The sequence below is a fragment of the Natrix helvetica genome (assembly GCF_964273705.1).
Source record: "Natrix helvetica genome assembly, chromosome: 1".
In the NCBI taxonomy this organism is placed as follows: Eukaryota; Metazoa; Chordata; class Lepidosauria; order Squamata; family Natricidae; genus Natrix; species Natrix helvetica.
Window position 1 is genome coordinate 134,475,270 of NC_138548.1, and position 24,048 is coordinate 134,499,317.

General features: G+C 40.2%; 2 protein-coding genes across 3 annotated transcripts in view; one reads left to right on the forward strand and one right to left on the reverse strand.

The window, feature by feature from the left end:
• The window catches only part of HSPBAP1 (HSPB1 associated protein 1), a 75,128-nt gene extending 52,216 nt beyond the window's left edge, over positions 1-22,912 (reverse strand). Inside the window, exon 1 of one of the 2 annotated variants that reach the window (XM_081938795.1) lies at positions 22,584-22,912. In XM_081938795.1, the coding sequence (XP_081794921.1) occupies positions 22,584-22,638 (55 nt within the window). In that variant the 5' untranslated portion in view covers positions 22,639-22,912. The remainder of the gene's footprint in view (positions 1-22,583) is intronic. The other variant, XM_081938794.1, reaches the window with a different exon arrangement.
• Positions 22,913-23,236: 324 nt separating this feature from the next.
• Positions 23,237-24,048, forward strand: part of SLC49A4 (solute carrier family 49 member 4) — a 90,348-nt gene continuing 89,536 nt past the window's right edge. Inside the window, exon 1 of the mRNA XM_081938798.1 lies at positions 23,237-23,765. Coding sequence (XP_081794924.1) covers positions 23,375-23,765 — 391 coding nt within the window. The 5' untranslated portion in view covers positions 23,237-23,374. The remainder of the gene's footprint in view (positions 23,766-24,048) is intronic.

The following is a 24,048-nucleotide window of genomic DNA, read 5'->3' on the forward strand; positions in this document are numbered from 1 at the left end:
TTTTTCTCCACTACAGGACAAGAGAAATGCTGAATGAAAGCAGCTCCTTAAACTGGTTTGATTGGGATAACACTCAGGTTCCTCCACTTTGGCTCTGCACTGAATCAAATTCCTAAAAACAGAGTCACTTCATTGAGAAGCAGGCAGGAACCTCCGCTGATGGCACAGCACACCCACACACCCACACCCACACCATACATGGTGAACAGGTTTGTTTTCTAAATATAACTTCCAGAAAGTAAAGATGGCCAAGCAACAATGTACAGATGGTCCTCACTGATCAGCTCCAATTAGAACCAGCAACACATTCACTAAGCGATGCAACAGAACTCATAGAGTAATCACAGCCTCAAGAACAAACGTTAACTAGAATAACAGAGTTGGAAGGGACCTTGGAGGTCTTCTAGTCCAACCCCCTGCTTGGGCAGGAAACCCTATACCACTTCAGACAAATGGTTATCCAATAACCATGGTAGTTTGATTGTGATGTCGTAGCCACCATCTGGCCTTTTTTTAATCCTCTCAGGGATGTCAGAAGAGAAACGTCCAGCAATTATTTTAACATCAGAGCATTTGGATTTCCATGACAACATTGCAGACCCTGTTTTCCCAGTTAAGAAAACTGAATTTCCTTGGTTTCTCCTGATGCCAGATCAATGTTGAGGTTTTGACAAACAACGCTCCCCATTCTAACAGCTGTGCGCACCCATCTATGCAAAGCAGATGTACTGAGATGATATCATTCAATTTGGAACCCAGTTTGGCATTTCAGAAAACAAGTTGATTTTGCTTGACCCGAATGGAAGCCAATTCAGCTAGGGGTCTGAATCTGAATCTTTTCCTTCATTTAATGTTACAGAAAATGAACAAGAAATAGAGAGTCCCAAAGCTGCTTTTTCAGGCAGCAACTGGAATTTCTTGTTTTTGTCTTTAAGGATGTTGTCAAAGCACTTGGAGCTTCCTCTAAAAGGATGCAAATGACCAGCTATCTGCAAGGAATATAAATCCTTCCATTCCCCACCATCCAGTCAGAGCTAAAGAAGCTTCTTGGATGAGAAGCGAAATGTCACCAAAGAAAAATAAAACAAGAAAATCCAGTTGCCTCCTGAAAAAGCATGTTTGAGACAACCATGACCTGGATGACTGAGAATCTCTCTAGACTTTTAAGAAATAGAGAGCCAACGTGATGCAATCATTAAGGTATTGGACTAAAAACTGGAAGAGTGTGAGTTTTAGTACTCTCGTAGGCATAAAACCCAGCTGGATAGTTTGGGCTGGGTGATTTTCCCTCTCAACCAACCCACCTCGCAAGGTTATTGTTGTTGGAAAAACAGGAACATTACAAATGCTGCCTGAAGCTGTATAAAATAACAGCAAGATATAAAGATATTTAATACTAATAGCTTCATGCACAAAAATTAAAGAGAGCTGTAGATAACATTAAAAAAATAATTAACATTCAGTGAAATTTTTGCTTATATAGAGCACATTTTCCAGTATTGAAAGAAGCAGGGTTTGTGTTTTGGAGTTTGTTGAAAAGATTATGCTTATAGTATTTCTCTTACTTAAAAAAAATGTTCTGAGACTTTTCCCCAAATGTTGGAAAAACAGGAGTTCTCTATTTTTCCTTCTTTCCCTACATACAGTTGATTGGTGGAGGCAATGTGGGATCTGCATATAATACCCTGTTTCCTCCCCAGATAATAAGCCCAATTGGGCTTTTGAGCGCATGCGCTAAAATAAGCCCAACCCCCAAAATAAGCCCTCCCCAAAAACATTGCAACACAACAGCAGCCATGAGGTGACCTGCACCTCAAAAATAACAAGACCTCCCCGGAAATAAGGCCAAGTACTTATTTCTGGGGGGGTGGGTGGTCAAAAGAAAATAAGATCCTGTCTTATTTGCGGGGAAACATGGTATATAATAGACATTTCTCTAGGCAAGCATCTTGCAAAATGCGAGGTTTGGTGCTGGAGCAAGGGAGTTACGATGAATGAAAAATAGCAAAGGTGGTTTTGTTTTCCACATAATTGGCACCCACGGCACAAAATGAGATAGGATGGGGAGAGGGAGAGATGATGGATGTGGAACAAACAATGGCAGGAGGACATGAACTCTCAGAATTTTCAAGGTTCACACCTTCACAATTCCGCAGCCTTTCACAAGACTGCTTTAATATTCTTGCTCCTGGGTATGAAGACTAACAAAGAACATTGAGCTCCAGGCTAGTCCTATGATCTATCATTTTTAGCTTCCTTCCCCGAAGAGCTATGATTGGAAAGCCTTACTACTGTAAAATAATTTATTGTGACTTGAAGGTAGGACCCCGCCTCCTCCTTCCCCCTTTCCTCCCTCTATGAGGATCTTAGGGGGATACACATATTGTGTAGAAACTCAAAGAGATGCCAACTGTTACAAAAGCAGAACATGACACAAATGTAGTTCTAAAGTTGGCCTTTTTGTAGGAGGAGCTGGCTTGAATTTAAGGTTTCCTTCAGCATGCACATTGTAGGGCATATCAAATTTTTCAACTTTCCATTTCCAAACATTAGGGTTGCTCAAAAGTTAGGGTTAGGGTTAGGGGGATTGTAAAGATATTTTGATTACTTTAATATAATTTAGATGTATCTACAGAGGTGGGTTGCTCCCGGTTTGGCCCGGATTGGACGAACCAGTAGTAGCAGAAGGCTTCGTTCACCTGCCTGGATGCGCAGAAGCATTGTGCGCGCACGAGCGAACCGGTAGTAAGAAAAAAAAAGGAAACCCATCACTCTGTGCTTGGTAAGTAACTACATAATATCATAACTTTTTAACATTTTGTTTCATTTTGTTGCAGAGAATCCAAAATCAGTTGAGTGATATTGGTAGGGGAAAGGGAAGAGCTCTGGGTTAGATAAATCTCTCTTTTTTCTTTCATGACTCTTTCTCTCATTTTTAAAAATTATGGAAGACCCAAAAACAGCTTTTGTTTAAAATTGAAATTGATGCAGCTACTGCTTCTCAAGATTATTTGATAGCATGTTAATATTATTTAATATTATTTTTCAACTGGCAAAACTTTTTGATCTTGTGGAGTGTCTTGGAGGGTCTCGAGGTACCTAGGGCCACCCTTTAAAAAAAACAGTGGCTTGGGCAATGATTGACAGAGTGACTGTCCCTGCGCTCGCTGAAGGATTTGTCTTGCTTTGATCTCTGTCATATCTGGCCATCATATCGATTTGACTCAAATCCTAAGCACATACTTCATCTCTAGAAATTGGGAGGCTTTTAAACAATTTCTGCAGTTTTTGCTTAAGTCTTCAAGAAACAATTGTATTTGACATTTATTGCAAGGTTTCCAAAAAAATGTGGCTGATTGCATTTGCAAGACTATTTCATTATACAGAGAAACCAATCTATTTTTTGAAAAACCAAACTAGTTTTGTGTGTAATATTGCTTCTGATCAACTGATTTTAAAAAAAACAAACCCAACATCTCTATAGGGGCAAATTCAAATTGTTGGACTGCACAGTCTCCTAACTGTGGCACCTCATCTGTGGCCTATTTAATATTCATAAAATAACCCTACTTCTCCTGTTAAGTTTTAAAACTTTAAGGGGAAAGGCGACATCAGTCTTTCTGCTGGTCCTCCTCCCAACTTTTAGTGAAAAGACTAGCCTACCAGGGAAGAATAGTTGCAACTATCAACTATGTCACTTACCAGCTTGCACAAGGTAAATGTCTCTTGCTCCTGATGCGAAAACTGCTCAAACACAGTCATTTAGATAAGAACAGAAACAGCAGGGGCTTCTCCTAGCTGTTTCTACCCTTACCGAAGCTTTTGAAAAAGCAAAGCAAGGCCACATTTCTTTTTCCAGCTTCCTGTGCTTAACAGGGAGAGAAGGAACTTGGCAGAAGGACAGAAACAGCAGGCATGGCTTTATTCATTTCCCCCCTGTCCTTCTGCATAGTTTCTTGCAAATCATAAAAGTGCTTGCTTTTTCTCATGTTCTCCAGCAATCATAGAACACTTGGGATTTTCCAGGTTTTTTTTTTGCAACTGCAATGCTTTTATTTTAAGAGTTTTGTGATAATTTTCACCTGTGTCCTACCTAAGATGGCTTTCCATTTTCAGCAATCAAAGGAGATTCAAGAGTTCCCCCCCAGGGCTTTGACAGGGCAGAAATATGTTTGAAATGTCTACCTAATCACCTTCAAATTCAATGGAAAATTGTCAGACTATTTTGCATGTAGGGAATCTTTACTAGTGATGTCAATGAAATATACAAATTGTTTAACATGTAGCATTTGAAGAAAATTTTCTTTTTTTTAAATTTTTATTTTTTATTCTCTTACATAGTATTTTAAGTATACATTCACATAGTTATTCTTCTATCCATTTATCATTCTTATACATTTATTATTTCATTTAATAGGTTATTTACCATCTCTTCTTCCTGTTGTAACACCACCTCATTTTCCCTTCCTTTTCTACCTCCCTCCCCTCTCTACTTTTTTCCTTCTTCCCTTGCCTTTCTCCCACTCCTCCTCTTCCTCTTCCCCTTCCTACCCTCTCTCCTCTTCTTCCTCTCCCTTCCATCTCCTTGCCCCTTTCTTCTTTCCCCCATCTTCCTTTCATGTTCTCCTTTCTCTCTTTCTTTTTTATTATTGTAGGTGTCTCTTTCCGGCCTCAGTTTATATTTCCTTGGGATGGTATTTCCGCAGAGCCAAATATAATTTGATATAACTTCTTATTCCCTTACCTTCGCTAATCTATCCTAGCTATATTTTCCTCCCCTTTATATCTCGCTTTTGGCTGTATACTTATATATTCAATATTTTCTTTTCTGTTTTCCCCTTCTTCCTCCCCCCCTTTCCATTTAACAGTGCCTTTTCTCCCTATTTTCTTTTCTAGTTTCCTTTCTCTAGCCAATCATAGAATCTTACCCATGTCTTGAAGTACTCTGATTACTCTTTATCCTTTATTTTCATTGTCAACCTATTCATCTCTGCACAATCTAATATCTTTTTTATTATCTCATCATCTGTTGGTAACTTATTTGATTTCCAATTTTGGGCAAATACAATTCTTGCTACTGTAGTTACGTATATAATCAAATAAGTATCCTCTTTCTTCAATTTCTCTGGGATAATACCTAATAAGAGTATCTCTGGTCTAAATTCTATTTCTTGTTGTAACATTTTCTTTAACCATACTCTTATCTTAGTCCAATATTCCCTTGCTTCTGCACATGTCCACCACATATGATAGTAGGAGCCTATTGCTTGTTGACACTTCCAACAATTCGCTGATTTGTCTTTAGACATCTTTACTAATTTTCTGGGTGTCATGTGCCATTTATAAAACATTTTGTATAAGTTTTCTTTATAGGCCGTTGACATAGTTAATTTATTGTTCCTTTCCCATAGTTGTTGCCACTTTTCTAGCTCAATCGTGTGGCCAACATTCTTTGCCCAAGTTAACATTGTATCTTTAACCACTTCTTCTAAGCTAGTTCTTAATAGGTAGCTATATAGTTTCTTAATTATTTTTTCTTCCTTTCCCATAAATATCTTGTCCAGCTCCGAAGTTCCTAAATTAAAACCATATTCCCTTTATCTTTTTCATACCTTGCTTGTATTTGCAATTGTGGAAACCATCCCATATCAATCTCTTGTTTTTCTAATTCTTGTTTTTGTTTTAATTGCCCCCTTTCTGTTAAAATATCTTTATATCTAATGATATTTTTTGTACTACTAATATTTGGATGTGTCAAAGCTTCCATTGTTGAAAGCCACATTGATATTTCTAAATAGTATTTTCCTTTCACTCTTTCCCATACTGTTAACAATCCATTCCTTACATAACGTCTTTGAAAATAGCGATGTACCTTACTTTTACCATACCACAAAAAGGCATGCCAGCCTAGTTGCAAATCGTGATCTTCCAATGTCAATAATCTTGTATTACTCAGTAGAATCCATTCTTTCATCCAAGCTAATCCCGCTGCTTGATAATACAATTCCCAATTTGATAATCCAAATCCACCTTGAATTCTTGCATTTTGCAAAATTTTTATGTTAATTTTTGCTTTTTCCCCCTGCCATATATATTTCCCCACTATTTTGTTCATACTTTCAAAGAATTTTTTCTCCAAATTTATCGGTATTGTTTAGAATAGATGCAGCAATCTTGGTAGTATATTCATCTTTACTACTGCTATTCTTCCCATCAATGATAATTGTAGGTTTTTCCATCTTTCCAAATATATTTCTATTTGTTTTCTCACCTTATAATAGTTATCCTCCATGATGTCAATAGAATACCCAAATATTTCACTTTTTTCACCACCTGTATATCCAATTTCCCCATCAACTCTGTTAGGGATGTAACCCTAGGCTTGCCTTGGCAATGTATATAAGCTATGATTACTTTACTGTTACTTTAAATGCTTAAGACATGTAATTGGTTTGTTACCTCAAGCAGCCATAAAAGGGAGCCAGAATGACTGTTAGTTATCTCTCTGTTTTGTTAGAAGCTGATCAGGTGTATTTTGAGGTGTTGTGGTTTGCTACTGTTTAGCTACTTTGTGTGTTAAACTGAGACTATTTGATAACTGACTGACTGAACTGTGTATGACTTGACTGTTAACCGGACTCTGAATACCTGTATATTTCTACATAGTAAACTACTATATTTTTATACTATTCAGTGTCTCTGTATGCTGGTTTGTGTGTGTTATTCCATATCATTCTCATTGCGCTTCTCTGCATACTCGCTCTCCCAACGGGGAGCTTAATTACTTAACAAACTCTCTTTTCCATTTTTCTGTCATATTTTTTCACCAAAATTTTTGTTTTATCTTGATTGATCTTCAAGCCCGCTACTTCTCCTTATTCTTCTATTATTTCAACTAGTTTTGGCCCTGTTTCTATTGGATCTTCCATAATAAACACCAAATCATCTGCAAATGCTTGTAGCTTATATTCTTTTCTTAACCCTCATCCCTTTTACCTCTTAATTTTGTCATATTTCTCTGTTCAAAATCTCTAGTGTCAGTATAAATAACAATGGCAATAGTGGACAACCTTGTCTAGTTCCCTTTGTGATCTCTATCTTTCCTGTCATCTCACCATTTACCATTACCTTTACCGATTGGTTATTGTATATCGTTTTGATCATATTTATAAATCCCTCACCAAATCCCATCATTTGAAATTGCATTATCATAAATTGCCAGTTCACATTATCAAAGGCCTTTTGTGCATCCAGAAATAGCAATGCCATTTGCTTCTCTGACTGGGCTTCGTAGTATTCTAGCGTATTTAATACAATTCACATATTGTCTCTGATCTGTCTCTTAGGGAGAAATCCATTTTGATCTGTGTGTATAAGTTCGTTTAGGAGTCTCTTCATTCTTTCTGCCATTATTGATGCAAAAAATTTATAGTCTACATTTACTAATGAAATAGGTCTGTAATTTTTTACTTGTTGTAGGTCTGAGTTGTCTTTTGGTATCAGCGTTATATATGCATCCGTCCATGTTTCTGGTATCTTTGCCTCCCTTAGTAAGTCATTAACTAGCTCTAACATTACATTGCTTAATACTTCTTGTAATGTTTGGTACAGTTCTGCCGGTAATCCATCTGGTCCTGGTGTTTTCCCTTTCTCTTCCCTTTTAATGCCTTCTATTACCTCCATCATTGTAATTCTTTCTTCTAGTGCCTTCTTAAATTTTTCTGGTATCTTAGTTATTCTGGTTTTCTCTAAGAATTGTCTTATTCTCCCTTCTGGTACCCTCTCATGTTGATATAGCTTGTTATAGTAGTTCTCAATTATTTTTTTAATTTCTCCATTTGAATGTTGTAAATTCCCTTCTTCATCCACCAGTTGGTTTATCAGTTTTTTTTCTCTTTCCTTTTTAAACTTGTAGGCCAGCCAACGTCCTGGTTTATTTGCATTTTCAAAAAAGCTTTGTTTTGCGGATTTGCCAAATCTTCATTTTCTATCAGGTTCAGTTTATGTTTTTGCAGTTCCAACGTATTTTTAACTTTTTTGTTTTGTGGATTTCTCTGCAGCTCCGTCTCCAAACCTTTGTATTCTAATTCCAACTTCTTTTGAGTTTGTCTATTCTGCCTGTTCTTTTTCCCTAAGTATGTCATTGCGAGACCTCTGATATATGCTTTACTATACGTATGTTGTTCATAAAATAATTCTGTTTCTCTAGTATATCTAATCTGTGCCTCTGTTCTTGCCAGTTTACCAAAATTCCTTCTGGAACCAGCCATCTAAAACTCACCCCTTTCTTAATCAGACTCTTGGTCAGGTAGTGGTATTCTTTTATTTCTCTAACCTTCCTTGGAATTTGTTTCAATACCACTATCTCTCTAGACATGTATTTGATTCTAGTACTTCTTGTTGCTTGCAGTATTTCATTTTTAGAGTTTTTAAAATAAATCTTATGTGTACCTCTCTGAGCAAGTTATTTCTTGTTGCATATCTTGTATGTACTCTAAATGTCTCATCCATTCCACCTAAAATGTGTTCCTTACTCCTTTCTGTGACCCCTGAGAGGATTTCTGCAATCTTCTCGGCTAAATTCTCTCCTTTCTCCTGTTCAATGTTCTGGAATCTTAAGTAGAATTCTGATCTTTCCATTTCCCAAGAAAATGGTTTTCTTGTTTTATGAAATCTCACCTCCGTGCATGAAACATTAGCGCTAATAAACCTGTGGAGCTCCATATATTGTTGAACTACTGTCCCAGAAGTCTCAGTAGACATGACTAATTAGGATGCATTGGTTGTGGGAAGTTATAGTAACATCGTTTTAGCAACATTAGGTGGGTCACACATTCTCCTTTTATCTGGATCCAAAACAAGCCACCATAGACCTCTTTTATGGAATATAAAAAACACAAATTCCTAAGCAATTCCAAACTGGCTACTATTAATCTACAATTAAGCAGATATTTAGGAAGAAACGTGTCTCTTGTACAAGCCTGCCTCTACTTAGAAAAGCTTCTTTCTTCCTTTCAGCTTTTGAAGCATCTCTAGTGAAAATTTAGGAGATGATCTTGACAGCTTTCCTCCAGCTCAGGAACTCTCCCAGGTCCAATCTGAAGTCTACCAGCAAGTGAAAATGTTTTCATTCAGCCAAACCCTTGACCTCAGAAGCAATTTTGTCCAACCCTTGAATATTATTTTTCATTTTATTGCTGTTGGCAGTCTTGTACATCATTTTATGAAAGCAACAGCTTTAAAAAACAAAATGCTATGTTGTATTTTTTATTTGTATACATTTTGTGGTCCTAATTGTGAAAGATTCCTCTTCTGATCTTCTGCTTGAAGCATCTTGCAGATACCCTGCTTACAATGGCTAGAATGGATTTCTGATCCTAGCAAAGTCTTCATCTCTACAATGCTCAATAGTCTAGCTTTTCCCCAAAAACTTATTTCCTTTCTTCCTTCATTATCTGGATGTATTATTCATTTCATGAGTTCTTGATATGATCAGAGCTTGGTTATTTTCTTACTGGTATTTTGTTACCATAACGTATGATGTCATCTAGCTTGGTAATGAAATGTCCAAAAGAAAACAACAAAGCTCAGATAGCACAAAGAACCCAACAGTTCACTGCTGAGTTACATATATTTTCTATGATTAGATTAATTCATGGAATTATATTCTGATAATCAGTCTACAATATCAACCAAATGTCACCTATACCATCAGAAAATAAAAGGCAGGCATAGATTAAGTCTATTTGGAGCAAGAGTGACTTCTGAACCTCTCCCTTTCTCTCCTGGAGTCTTGTCCACAAGGTAGATCAGTGATGGCAAACCTTTTCGGCACTGAATGCCGAAAAGGGAGCGCACATGCTTGTCTGGGCTGCAACCTGGAAGAGAAGCTGCCCAGAGGCATGCGCGCATTAGAAAATGAAATTCCGGTTTCCAGTACCCGCATGCGCACTAGCAAGCTACACTTCCGATTTCTGGCACACATACGACAATCAGCTGGCCGGCGCACATGCTCATGTCAGAAAATGGAAGACTACCTCTTCCGGCACTGCCGTATGCACAAATGCCAGCTGATCATCCCAAAAGAGGAATGCACACCGCCGCCCATGCAAGGTGAGATGGCTCTGTGTGCCACTTCAGGCACGCTGCCATAGGTTTGCGATCCCAGGGGTAGATGATGCTGGACAATTCCTTGTGTTAAGGAGATTATTCCTTATCTACTCCTGTTATTATATGTTATTTCCCTGGAAGCTAAATGAGTATAACAACAGAAATCAAAGTATCATCAAGGAGCACTGTGAAAAAATGGGGCTAAATCATCCTGGACACATTATACAAAGGCCTAGTTCTCTAGAAAAGGCTCAAATGCTGGGAAAGGTGGAAGGAAAGAGCAGAAAAGGATGACCAGCAGCATATGGGATGGACTCAATTACAGTGGTGGTGGGACTGCTGTTGGAAGAGATGAAGAACCAGGTTAGGGACAGTCTGATCATCATGGAGAAGATCTATGTATATGATTGCTAAGAGCTGACACAATTTGATGGCATGTAATCAATCAAACGATCAATCAATCGATCAATCAGCTTCACATTGACTTTGCTAGCAGTCATTATCAAATGAAGTTCCTAGATACTTTCTGTGCTCTTAAGTCCTGATGTGGCCCATGACGCAGTAGATATTCAATAACCTTTACTTTCAGTGACTGGATTCTGTTCATTTAGCATTTTCATACAATGCTAAACAAAGTTGTAAACGTTTGGTTCATGTTGTGTGAACTTAGCTGTTGTAGCTCATAAACCATGACTAACTTTGTGTTGTAAGCCTAACCAACTGTGATATATTTACGGCAACCTATGGCTTAGTAATATATTAGCGTAGTCAATCAATTTATTTCTTTTCTCTTCCACATAGTATGCCTCTCAATATAAAGCAATGATTTAACTCAACCCACTATTTGACCTTAATGAATATTCAGCATACTACTCTTTTTCCACCTTCATTATTAGTATTATCTGTGAACAATGTTAAATCAAGAGAGTAGGAAGAGACACATCATTTTGATCTCTGTGTTTTCACCTTTTCATTGCATTATACTTTCTTTGGGAAATTAATTCTGATTCAGAAATGGGGGAGACACAACATAAAACATCCTGAAAATACAAGAGAAAACTATTAATAATTCTCAATTAATTGTTGAGAATTGTGCAGAACATGGAAAAACAAAGAATTTAGCACAGCAGGATTTTTGCAGGAAAGTGGTCTCAAAGTTGTTAAGAAGTTAAATGTACTGTCAATTATTTTGAATAATTTAACAAATTAGAAGGATTCATTTCATGCCAGGAGTTGTCTTCTTCCAGCATACCATGCTGACTAAATATAGGGTTTAACTGAGAGGTTTTAGAATCATTTTCCAAAGAAAGAATCTGTCTTAATAAAATAACAGCCTATTTTTAGAGTAAGTGATATCCAGCTGTTTTTTCTAACAAGCATATAATAATTTATCAAGATAACATCTTGGAGACTGGGGAATCAACTGTGAGATTAAAAAAGGAATCCATGCATTACTGTAAATTGTAAAAAGAAAGAACAAAATCTTGCATATGTCTGCTTTGTTAAACCCCACTGAGCTAAAATGAAGTGTATTTCCGGTTGTAGGATTATCTAAGACTGTCATTGCTCACTTTCCTAGAAATAGGTTGCATTCACTTCAATGGGATTACTTTTAAAAAGACCTGTAACAGAGCTGCACTACAAAAGAATTTCTGATATGGTTAGGTAAAAGGCAAGCGCAGTCAGGTGGTTAAGAAACATATTTGCTGAAAGGAACATATCATAGTAGCGGCTCTTACTATATCTCAATTCTGTAAATTCTGCCCAATTGAGCTCTTCCCCTCTTTTCATTTTTGCCTACTGAGAAAGATGTACAATGTATAGTAAATCTGACGACTTTACATAGCATTCATCATTTGGCTTGCCACATTAGCAACCTGATTTTATGACCTTTTTTTGCAATGCTCTTTAAGCAAACACTGTGGTCATTAAACAAACCAATGGTTCGCTATGGGTATAGTTTGGCAGAAAACTGGAATGAAATGCTAGGTTTTGGCAAAACTATTGCAAAATGTAATCACATGACTCTGCCTTGCTACAAACAGTTGTAAACGTGGCCCAGTTGCCAAGCATCCAAAGTGACTGCAAGGGGGGCTCTCAGGACTTTGAATTCGGATCATAAGTAATCTCCAGGTAGATCTCTTGGACCTTTGAGTGGTCACTACGCAGCCAGTCGTAAATTGAGGACTACTTGTATAGAGAAAAATATATATATAACCACAAATTATGTGATTTTGAAAGGCGTCTGTGGTCATTTAAATTTGGTTCAGTATTTATTATTATAATTTGATCCTGCCTTTTTAAATATACTTTTTGTCAACCCAAGACGGTGAACATACTTAATTATCCTGCCTTTTTTCCTTTCACAACAACAGTCTTATGAGGTGGGTTGGTCTGAGAGAGAGGGACTGGCCCAAAATTAGCTTATTGGCTCTCATGCCTAAGAGAGGCCTGGAACTCACGATGTCTTGGTTTTTATGCTATCGCCTGAAGCTCTACACCAAACTGATTCTCAAACGTTTGATTAATGTCAAACAGAAAGCCAACTATTTGGGTCTCAATCACTTAAATATGCAATATTCTGCACATTATCACGAAGGTACATTCAATTTAAGGAAATTTTCTTTTAAAGAAATATGCTTAAAATTAGACCTCATGTTGATAGGTCCAACAAAATAGCCATATGGCAACTCCCTGTAATCTAAATCATGCACACTTATCCATTTATTGTATTCAGGAATATGATTAATCTAATTTTTACCATTATTTTCAAATAGCAAGTACAGCCGTTTAAGATGCATATTTCTTATAACCGTCAAATCATTTCTCTCCCACTGACTTTATTTATGCTTATAAAATTCATTAGCAATTTTGTATTAATGGCTACACATGAGTCTTATGGATCTAAATCTTCTTAATGCAGAATTAAATTCCTTTTGATTTCCTAGATATGTACACATAGTATTCTCATCAATAATATGGGAGTGATTTGCTTCTGCGTTCTTTTTTTTTAAAAAAAACTTTCCAATCTAGTCTATACAGTAGACTAGCTTTGTAGCGCTGATGGTCTGCCTCTGTGATTTGCTTCTGCGTTCTTTTTTTTTAAAAAAAACTTTCCAATCTAGTCTATACAGTAGACTAGCTTTGTAGCGCTGATGGTCTGCCATCTGAATACAAATCAAGCAACCCCCTCCCGCCCCCCCCGGCCCATCCCTCTTACTTTATTTTTTTTTATTTATCTACAGGCTTATATGATGCTCTAATCCAGGGGTGTCAAACTCAAGGCCTGTGGGCGGGATCCAGCCTGTGGGGTGCTTAGATCTGGTCCACGGGGCTGCCCTGGAAACAGCAAACCTGTGGTACCTCTGCCAGTGAAAACAGAGCTCAGGAGGCCAGCGTGGCACTCCTGAGCTCTGTTTTTAGCTGCAACAGCCTCCTCCAACTCTCTGCCAGTGAAAATGGAGCGGCTCTCCCAAGCTCCATTTTCACTGGCAGAGTGCTTGGAACACCACAGGTGCCCCCAACACAAGTGATGTCAAGCTAGCCACACCCACCCTGGCCACACCCATCTGGCCCCTCAGGTCAAACACAACCCTGATGCGCCCCTCGGTGAAATCGAGTTTCACACCCCTGTTCTAATCAAAGCTAACTTGAGAGGCTTATGGAAGCCATTCTATGTATGTTGGCCAAAACACAAATCACATTGTAATATAAAGCACAGCACCAGATAAATGAAACTCTATATCCACTAAACTCCAAATGAATGGAAGAAGCAGCCCATAACATTCTCCCACAACTCCAAGCTCTGTTGCAAAGCCAAATTCTGATGGTGCTCCTGAAAGCCAGGAGAGTAGAGGTTATCTGGATCACAATGGGAATGCTATTCCAAAGATGATGATATCGATTGAAAAGACTCACCTCTTTCACCTTGCTCCTGAAGACAGCAATCTCTGAAGGGAAATGAAATGAGCCCTTCCATACAGCAAGAAAAATTAATTAAGAGAAGGCAGTCAGCCAAATATCCAGGTCTTCTACCATGAAGGGATTTAAAAGAGATGGCCAACATCTCGAATTGCGCTCTCCAAGTACTAGTGTCAAATCAGCAGATTGTGTAGTGACCCCTTACTACTCTGATGGTGAACCTATGGCACGCGTGCCAAAAGTGGCACACACAGCCATCTCTCTGGGCACACCAGCTGTCACCCATTGTTCTTCTGGGTTCCGGTGCACACATGCACACTGGCCAGCTGGTCTTTGTGCCCATGGGAGTGCCGGAAACCTGAAGAGCAGCTCCCTGGCATGCATGCGTGCACTCGGAAGATGAGCTTCTGGTTTCCAGAGCTCACATGCACGCTGGCCAGCTGGTCTACATGTGCGCAAGTGTACCAGAAACCAGAAGACAAGGTGACTGGCGTGCAGAAGGTTAGCTTCCCGGTGCGCACTGGGGAACTGGTCTTCCGCTTTCCAGTGCTGCTGTGCATGCGCGCCAGGGAGCTGCTCTTTTGCTTTCTGACGCTCCCCTCCCCCACACTCGGTGCCAAAAAGGTTCGCCAACACTGCCCTACTACATTTTAGACCAGCTGTAGTTTTAAGTTGTCTTCATGGCCAGCCTCATGTAAAATACTTTCTAATAGTCCAAACGTTAGTGACTAAGGAATGTGTGAGTGAGAAAAATGCCTCCTACTTCAGGAAAAGTTACACATTTCATACATAGCAAATGAAGTTGTGAAAAGGCCCTCCTTGCCAATACTTTCCCCCATGGCTCCATGAGAGCCAGGAAGGACCCCCTAGATCACAAATCAGTTTGACACAAGAAAGTCCAACCCCATGCAATACTAAAAAAAGGAAATCTCAGGAATAGCATGGCTTTAACACACCAAAGAACTCCATAGAAATAAAGCCTACGCTTTTTCTTCACCATCCGAAACCTAACAGATACTGAAACAGCATCTTGACTGCATTACCAATTAGACTGCAGTTTAAATATAAAGCTGAGTGTCCTCAGCACACTGAAGATGACTATGTTAGCCCCCATCAGGTAAGACAGATTAAGTTATAAAATCTTGCAAGTATGAATGCACTTCCTTTCCTCCTTTTTTAATTCCACTAAAAGGAGTGAGTGGGTGGGTTTCTGAGACCTTTACACAAACTACTTTCTTGGCTTGGGCTCAAGTTTCATTTCTCTAATCACTGTCTTGGTAACAGATCTTCTCTCTGTCCTTGAAGGCCATCCCCTTTATTCACTATATATAATTCTGTATTGGCAGGTGATCTCCCCAAGCGCTATTATGTAGACATTGAAGAAGAATGAAGAGAATGCTGATCCCAATGGAACCTCATATTCCAGAGGTTATGGACGCATCTTTTTCCTCTTGACCACTACTGACTTGAACCCTTTAGGAAGGAGGAGAACCACTCTAGTAAGATGATTCCAGTCCCACCACTTGTCTTTTATGATCAGCAAAGTTTGATTAGGTACTAGCACTTAGTTGAACAGCAGAAGATACAACAGCACAGCAGCTCAAATCCAAGACAAAAAGAGCCAAAGCTCTGGTGCCAACCACGAATAGTGAACTTTCTAAGAATGTTCTCTCTTTAATTGCTGTACAATACAATTTTTAATCAACCCAGCGCTATGACAAGAGCATTCCAACTCAATCTTAATGACCAAGCTGAGGCCTAAAAGAAAGAAAAAACTAATCAGGTAATCTATCCAACTTCAGCTTTGAAGGGCCAAAAGTTGGTTCATTTAGGATACTGGCAATCACTGCAGTTTATTTAGAAGAGGTGTGACACAGAGTTAACAATCCTGCCATGGCATTCCATATCACCTTCAGCTTCTGGTCAAACTCAGAGGCGATCCATATACTGTAAAGCATATTTACAATGCTCCCAACTTCAGGTTATCATTTCTATGGATCAGTATGTGTACCCTTATCCAAAGGTACCTGAGCCAGCCAGAAAGGAACAAACATCAAAAACACCTGGGCTTTCATTGAAAGCAACAGATCAGGAAGATCTACAAATGGCATATTTGGTCCATAGTAGACAATGTCCCTAACTCCCCCAAAAGAGCAAGTATTATTCATAGTTTCATAATCAGCAAAATCCAACATTGTATCTAGTTATTTTCCATGATCCTACATAACTTCTCTCAATTCTGAAAATCTGGTTATTGTGAGCATAGTAACATCATTGTACTCCAATTGTACTCCAAGCCGTATCCATCCACTCCTGCCCTTTATACAGATTTTATATAGACTAGAACCCTTCACTATCCCACAGCTTAAATGCCATAATCAGCATAATATAATCAGCCAATGTTATTATGTTAACATGTTGCTGCACCTGTATCATATTTTACCTCCCTATTTATAGGAAGGCCAAAGGATATTGCAAGCAGGCTAAAGAAATAAATCTACTTCCGTGAACACAATGGAGTAAAAAATTGAAAGGGTAACAATGCCACCACTAAGAACAAATGAAATTAGCATGTTTACAAATGAATTTGTCCTGAGAGTGAAAGGAAGCTATCAACTTGCTGCAAGAAGAAATTAATTTGGCTTCTATCAATTTATCAACAGTGCTATTCTTTCTCTTTAACTAATTTTGATGACATTATAGCCTAGGAAAAGCCCCATTAAGTGCTACACTCTGTTAAATTAATTGGGGAGGACAGGTCAGACCACTGCAGGAATATCCAAATACAGGCCATGGCACTACAAAGCAAAACAATTTAAAATGTTCTAATTACACTTTATTGTTTCAGTTGATTTTAATTACAGGTAAATACAAATAACATTAAATATATACACTGAAATATAAGTTCCATTTTAAGACATTTAAACTAGTATTATTTATATTCTTAACATTTCGGCATTCCTATTTGTAGGCATGAAAAATGCACAGAATTTTATCAGTGTCCGTCCTTCCATTTCTTTCTTGCCTTCATTCAGAAAATCCCTTTTATTCCCTACAGCAACACACTTGAGTAGGCTGAGCAACATCATGCTTTCCTCTTCTTCCTTTCAATCATATCTGATTCTCAGAGACTGTCAGGTCCCTGCAGTTTTCTTGACAATATTTTTCAGAATTGATTTGCGATTGCCTCCTTCCTAGAGCTGAGAGAAAGTGACTGGCCCAAAGGCACCCAGTTGGCTTTATGTCTAAGCTGAGACGCTAGGTTTCTAGCTTGATGCCTTAACCACTACACCAGAGTTCCCCTACCTTTCTGGCTTTGTGGACCAGCAGGAGGAGAGGACATGGTTCTGTGTGGGTGGCTGGCAAGTGGTGCACACTCTTGTCCACTGCTCACACAAGTGGGGATACACACATGTGCATGCTTGCCCACTTCCATAGCCTGGTTCTGAACGGCTCACGGCCCAATAGTGGGCTGCGGCCTGGAGGTTGGGAACCCCTGCCCTACACCGAAATGCCTCTGTAACATCATGCTAAGAGGAATTAAACCATGATGCGGTATACCAAAGACCAGAGAAGATCAAAGTATGTTTGATGGATAAAATACCAAGAGTCAAGATATAAATTTCTAGGAACAAAAAAGTGTCCAAAAACCATAACCATCTCTACATTCTAAACTGCAACAATATTCCATGACAACATTGTTGAAAACCAGGTGCTTTTAGATTGTAGATCAGCAGAGGAAAAGAAGCTCTAAAAAGTGTAAAATGCAGAAAACTCTATTTCCCATACTAATTTATTTGCTAAATGTCTATGGAAATTCACGGTCATCCAGATCATAGTTGCCCCAAAGATGCTTTTTCAAGAGGCAATTGGACTTTCTGTTTTTTCTTTGAATTTCCCACCATCTAGCTAGAGCTGAAGAAGTTTCTTGGATAAGAAGCGAAACATCTTCAAAAAAAAAAAAAAAAAAACCAGAAACCCCTGTTCCCTCTTGAAAAAGCAGGGTTGGGACAATTCATTTGCTGTTTTATGCCTGCTTATTCTCTAGTCATCATTTCCACATTGGGAAATCTTTCTGGAATCAAGAAGGCAACTTTTCATAATTGTCTGATTACTGTACTAACCTCTCTGCTACCCTTCCCTGGTTGAGGAAATCATTTGATCAGCAATGCAGTCTGTATCTCTGATTAGTTATATTAGAATTGAGAAATGCATTTAAGTGATGATCAGGATATGCAAGCTTTGATTCAACAAATCTAGTGATTGTTGTACTGAATTCTGTTGCCTTCTCTGATGCCTGCCAGGGACAAAGATCCTTAAGAGATGAAGAAATAAGTTTTCTATGTTTTTTCCCCTTTGAAGGAGTCTCCTGGGGGGAAAAAGCTTAAAATACTAACTAGTCCATCTCAATTTTTTAAAAGTAATTTCACAGCTGAATCCTATCCATGTTTACTTAAGAGCAAGTTTCATGGTTGTCAATGACACTTACTCTTTAGCACAACTTTCCCCACCATGTTGCTTTGTAGATGTGTTGAAATTCTTCTTCCTCAAGACCAGATATTTAAATAATTGTCTCCAGTTTCCTCTTTTAATCAGGCTGATCAAGGTGAAACTGCTTTTGGATGTACAGTGCTAATACAAACCCAGCAGTGAAGTAACAATAAACCTAAGATTTTCCTCCAGAAATGCTTAATTAATGGCTATTTGTGACTAAATCTGCAGAGAAAATCTAGCAGTCATTAATTAGCAAATAGATAATAAACGATGAAAAAGCAGAAATATGAGTAAAAAGGAAATTACATGACTGAGCCAGAAGCACTAAAAATGAATTCTATGCCTTCCCTTTCACAAACCCTCTATTATTTCCAGTTTTTTCCACAATTTTTTGACGGAGGCCTTAAACCGCTTTATCAGGAAAGTTCCACCTACAGTCCTTCTCAGGACTGTCTATAGAAAAGCAAAATTATAGATTGAATCCGACCATCCTTCCTCTCATTGGAAGAAGACTAGAGCTTCTTAAAGCTGCTCATTACTTAGAGAAACCAATTATTTTACAGATCCAGAAATCCATTACACCCTGGGACAATTTTAAAAAAGGTACTATAAATTCATTAAAAGGAATATGAAAACTCAACAGTTATTTATATATTCTTGGTTTAGTAAAATATATGCTTTATATTCAAAATAATTTAAGATGCAATCCCTGACAAAGGACATACCATGTTTCAGGATTCTTAATCCTGCTAGGAGATGGATTAGATAATATTGTGCTAGATGGACCAAAAATCTGGTGCATCCACAACAGGTTAATTCTTGACTTAACATTTATATCTGAGATCACCTGGTTCAGGTGTAATCTGTGAGAGAAGGTATTTTAGCAATCCCTTTTCCATAAGGATGTTTTCATTAGGGACCCTGAGGATAAAGCTTTTTCATGTACCATCCTCTGGAACAATCTCACCAGGGACATAAGGATGACCTCTTTCCTATTCTATTTTTCTGAGCAGTGAAGACTTGGCTTTTTTGTAGAATTTAGGGGACTTAATGGAAGAATTACTCTATTCCCCAGGAGGTAAGCATTAGAAATAGAGATAAGGTTGTGTTACTTGTGTTTTTAAATTATTACTAGTTGTATTATAATAGCTTAGCCCAGTGGTCGGCAAGCCGCGGCTCGCGAGCCACATGCGTCTCTTTACACACTTTAATGCGGCTCTTCTGTGTGCCGGGCGCCCGCTCCCCTCCCTCCTCTCGGGCACTTCAAAACAAGCGCCCCTTTCCCTTTTTTCTTTTCGACCCACAATGATTAAGGAGGATCCTGAAGTTGGGCGGGGCTGAGAAGAGAGGAGGCAGAAAAAGAAACGGAGGCTAAGGAGCTTCCCCCCTGCCCCCTCCCAGCAAAAATGTAACCGGGGAGCCGGGTGGGCAGTAGCAAATTAGCCGATCACGCCGCGTGATCGGTTAATTTGCTACTGCCCACGCGGCGTGATCGGCTAATTTGCTACTGCCCGCCCGGCTCCCCGGTTAGATTTTTGCTGGGAGGGGGCGGGGGGGAAGCTCCTTGGCCTCCGTTTCTTTTTCTGCCTCCTCTCTTCTCAGCCCCACCCGACTTCAGGATCCTCCTTAATCATTGTGGGTTGAAAAGAAAAAAGGAAAAGGGGCGCTTAAAGTTTCAAAATATTGGAGCAAAATATCGCTTCAGAGGCAACAGTTCTCATGGGGAATTAGCCCTGGAGTTTCACTGCCCCACCCGGTCAAACCTCGCTTTCCGCGCATGCCGCGTGATCAGCTAATTTGCTACTGCCCGCCGGCTCCCTAATAAGATTTTTGCGGGGGGGGGGGGGAGAAGCTCCTTGGCCTCCGTCTCTTTTTCTCCCTCCTTGCTTCTTGGGGCTCCACCAATGGGGGAGCAAGGCCCGCCCAGCGCCAGGCTTTGGGCTAACACAGAGGTCTGCAAAGTTGGCTGTTTTAAGACTGGAGGACTTCAATTCTCAGAATTCTGGGAGTTGAAGTCCACCAGTCTTAAGAGCCAATTTTGCAGATCCCTGGGCTAATATGATTGATGCCCTTGGTGGACGTCAATTCTCAGAATTCTGGGAGTTGAAGTCCACAAGTCTTCAAGCTGTCAGGTTTGAAGACCCTGGGTTTTTTTTCTAAAGGGTTAGGGGTGCAAGGGTCTTGCAACTTGACAGCTTTAAGACTTGCATGCTTCAATGCCAGAGTTCCTGAGCCAACATGACTGGAGGAGGAATTCTGGGAGTTGAAGTCCACAAGTCTTAAAGCTGTCAGGTTTGAAGACCCCTGGGTTTTTTTTTCCTAAAGGGTTAGGGTGCAAGGGTCTTGCAACTTGACAGCTTTAAGACTTGCGTGCTTCAAATGCCAGAGTTTATTGAAACTAAAAACAGTGTACCATCCTATGTATTTTCGGTTTTAAAAATGTGGCTCTCAAAATAAATTTCAATCGTGGTTTTGGCGAGATTTGGCTCAGTTGAAAAAAAAGGTTGCCCACCACTGGCTTAGCCTTAAATAACTCTATTCAGGAATTGCATACTGCTCAGTCATCTGACTGCAGTAGTATGGAAGCCATATAAACATTATTTCAGCATTGTCAGTTCACTAAACTGCCATCAGTATTTGAGACACAAAATAAAAATATCCAAACAATTTTAAAGGTAAAGAATGTTTGAGTTAAAAATGGAGTAGCTATATAAAGAGTATATTCAAGTTTCCACTGTGATTGAGTGAAACCTCAACACACTTCTTCTGAAGAGCAGACAATATAAAAAAAAACCCATAAAAGTGTAATTTGTGGAACTAAAAAGAGCATGTTTTTAACAGTGTTTGAAAAATAAAAATAGCTTGACAGCTACATCAACTTTTAGGTGAAAGGAAACAATATAGAAGAATCTGATATTCAAAGCATGACCTAATAATTTTATTCTTAATTGATCACTGGGTTGGCCATGGATGAATTATAATAATGCAATTGATAAACATGAATTGATTGGAGAATGTGCATGCAACCAATTAGTGTCTTGGTTCAAGCTATCACGTTCTTCATCATTTATTATGCCGGATTCTGATGACTACACGTGGCTCACAACAGTCAAATAAAATACAATAATACCAATAAAAGATAGCAAGTGCAATAGACCAGAAGTAAGTAAGTGAGGAATCTCACTCTCCCTCACAGCCTGGGTGGAAGATGAATAAAAATGGGTTGGTTTAAATTGGTGAGTGAATCCAGCTAATTGCATATTCCAACAAGTTATATATCTGAGTCTAGCCTATATACGTTTACCAGATTTCATAGAGAATATGTCCAATGAAAAGCCTCTATAGCTGGACTTTAAGTCTCCAAACATTTGGTACCATCTAATAACAGAAATCATATTTAAGAGACTGACCATTCTTCACTTGGAGATATTTTATATTAACTGACTGTGAATATCCTCATTGTGCAGCATGGTATGATGTACATGTACATCGAGCAGAACTGAAATCAGCTCTCTTGATACTCATTGTATTTGTTATACAATGCATTTCTTATACAATGTTATTGTTATTTGTTATATATTGAAACAGATCGTTTATTTGTTCCAGCTAAGCAGGATGTTTTGTAAGTTTTAAGATGTGAGAATTTTCTAGAGGTTTATGATTGTTTAGAAGTTGTCACATCTTCACTTTGGGATTGTTTTAGCAATAAACAGCACCTTGGGTGGAGGGATGGATGGATGCACGGGTGGACGGAGAAATGCTGAGCATGTTTTCTAGAGTTGTGACTACTTCCGCTTCAATCCAAAAAGGAACGCGGGAGAACGCAGCGATTGGCAGCAATGCCTTAAAGCAGCTCAGTCATTCTCCATTTCATTCACGAGTCAGAAAAAAAGTGACTGAAGTAGCGAGCCCTGTAAGTTTGACAGGACAGGAAAAGCCGGTTCGTCAAAACGGGTCCTGTATCATCATTTAATTACTCCTCCTTACTTTTACGTGTCTCGGCGAAGTTCTACAAACAGGACTTAACACGGGCAAGGCAGGCAGGCAGGCATACCTACCAGCATGCAATGGCTCCAAAGCGGCCACCTCCGTGGCCACCGCTTCGCTCTCCATCCCTAATCCGAGAGAGAATGGGGGAAGAAGCTGCTCCCAGTTCCTCCTCCTCGGCTCACCCTTTTACCGTCACGGGCCAGCCCTTCCTCTACCCGCGATCATGTGAGGGATCATTTGAGCCGAATCACGTGGCTTTTGTTTTCAAGTTCGCATCCCGGAGGCTGCGCCGATTTCGCTCTTCTTGGGAACCGGCGCAGGCTTATTTCTCCGTTGCCTTCGGTCCACTTGGACCATTAAAAACACTCCGAGCAATTTTTTCCTCCTTTCACCTTCCTTATGTCTCCGAAGAGTATTAATATAACTGGCTTTCCCCCAGTTCCAGCCAAGATTAAAACCCCGCGCTGGTAACTCATATTTCGCTACAACTAGGACAGGCTTCCACTTCTCCCGTGGAAAGGCTAAAGTACTCTGCTCTGACTTGGGGGGGGGGGGGTGTCTCCCGATGTGTGGGACAACATTGCCCTCTGTCCCTAAGCACCCCAGCTGGGGAGAGGGACAGCTGTAACCCCGTTTATCTGGAAGGCCCAGGCAACCCCTTCCTTGCGCTTGTCATCCCGGCTTCGGTGGGGAAGCGCCTTGGTGAGGCCGGTCTGCCTCGCGCATGCGGCTGGCCAGGTTGCCTCCTAGTCCGGGCGGGGTTTGCTTACATCGCTGCCGCCGCCGCGGTTGGGTAACGTTAGGATAACAAGCGGCCGGCCACAGGCAGGTGGGGACTGCCTCCTCCGCCTCCCCGGCGATGGGCGCAGTCTGGAGCAGCCCCGAGGAGCGGGAGCCCCTCTTGCCCCCTACGCCGCCCGCCGGAGCGCCGCCGTTTGCTCAGCATGGCCAGTCCTATCGGGTGGCGGCAGCGGCGGCGGAGTCGCGGGGCAGAGGGACGCCTCCGGCGGGACCCCTGCCTCGCCTGCCGCCGGTGCCGGGCCGCGTGTACGGGCGGCGCTGGCTGGTCCTGCTGCTCTTCTCGCTGCTGGCCTTCTTTCAGGGCCTGGTGTGGAATACGTGGGGCCCTATTCAGAACTCGGCCCGCCAGGCCTTCGACTTCTCCAGCTTGGATATCGCCCTGCTGGTCTTCTGGGGGCCCATCGGCTTCGTGCCCTGCTTCGCTTTCATGTGGCTGATGGACAAGAAGGGTGAGGAAGGAGAGGGAAGGGCGAGGCCAGCTGTGCTGGGAGCCACCGTCCCCAGAGACGGGAAAGGCTCCTTTGATGAAAGCAGACCGGCCCAACCGGATGCCTTTCGGATGTGTTGAGTGGCCTCTTGGGGCGGTGGGAGATTTATTTTATTTTATTATTATTATTATTATTTTGCTTTTTTGACAGCTGCAGCACACTGCTGGCTCATATTTAAGGGATTGTCCACTAGTACTCCAAGATCCTTCTCACAGCTACTACTGTTAAGCCAGGGGCCACCTAT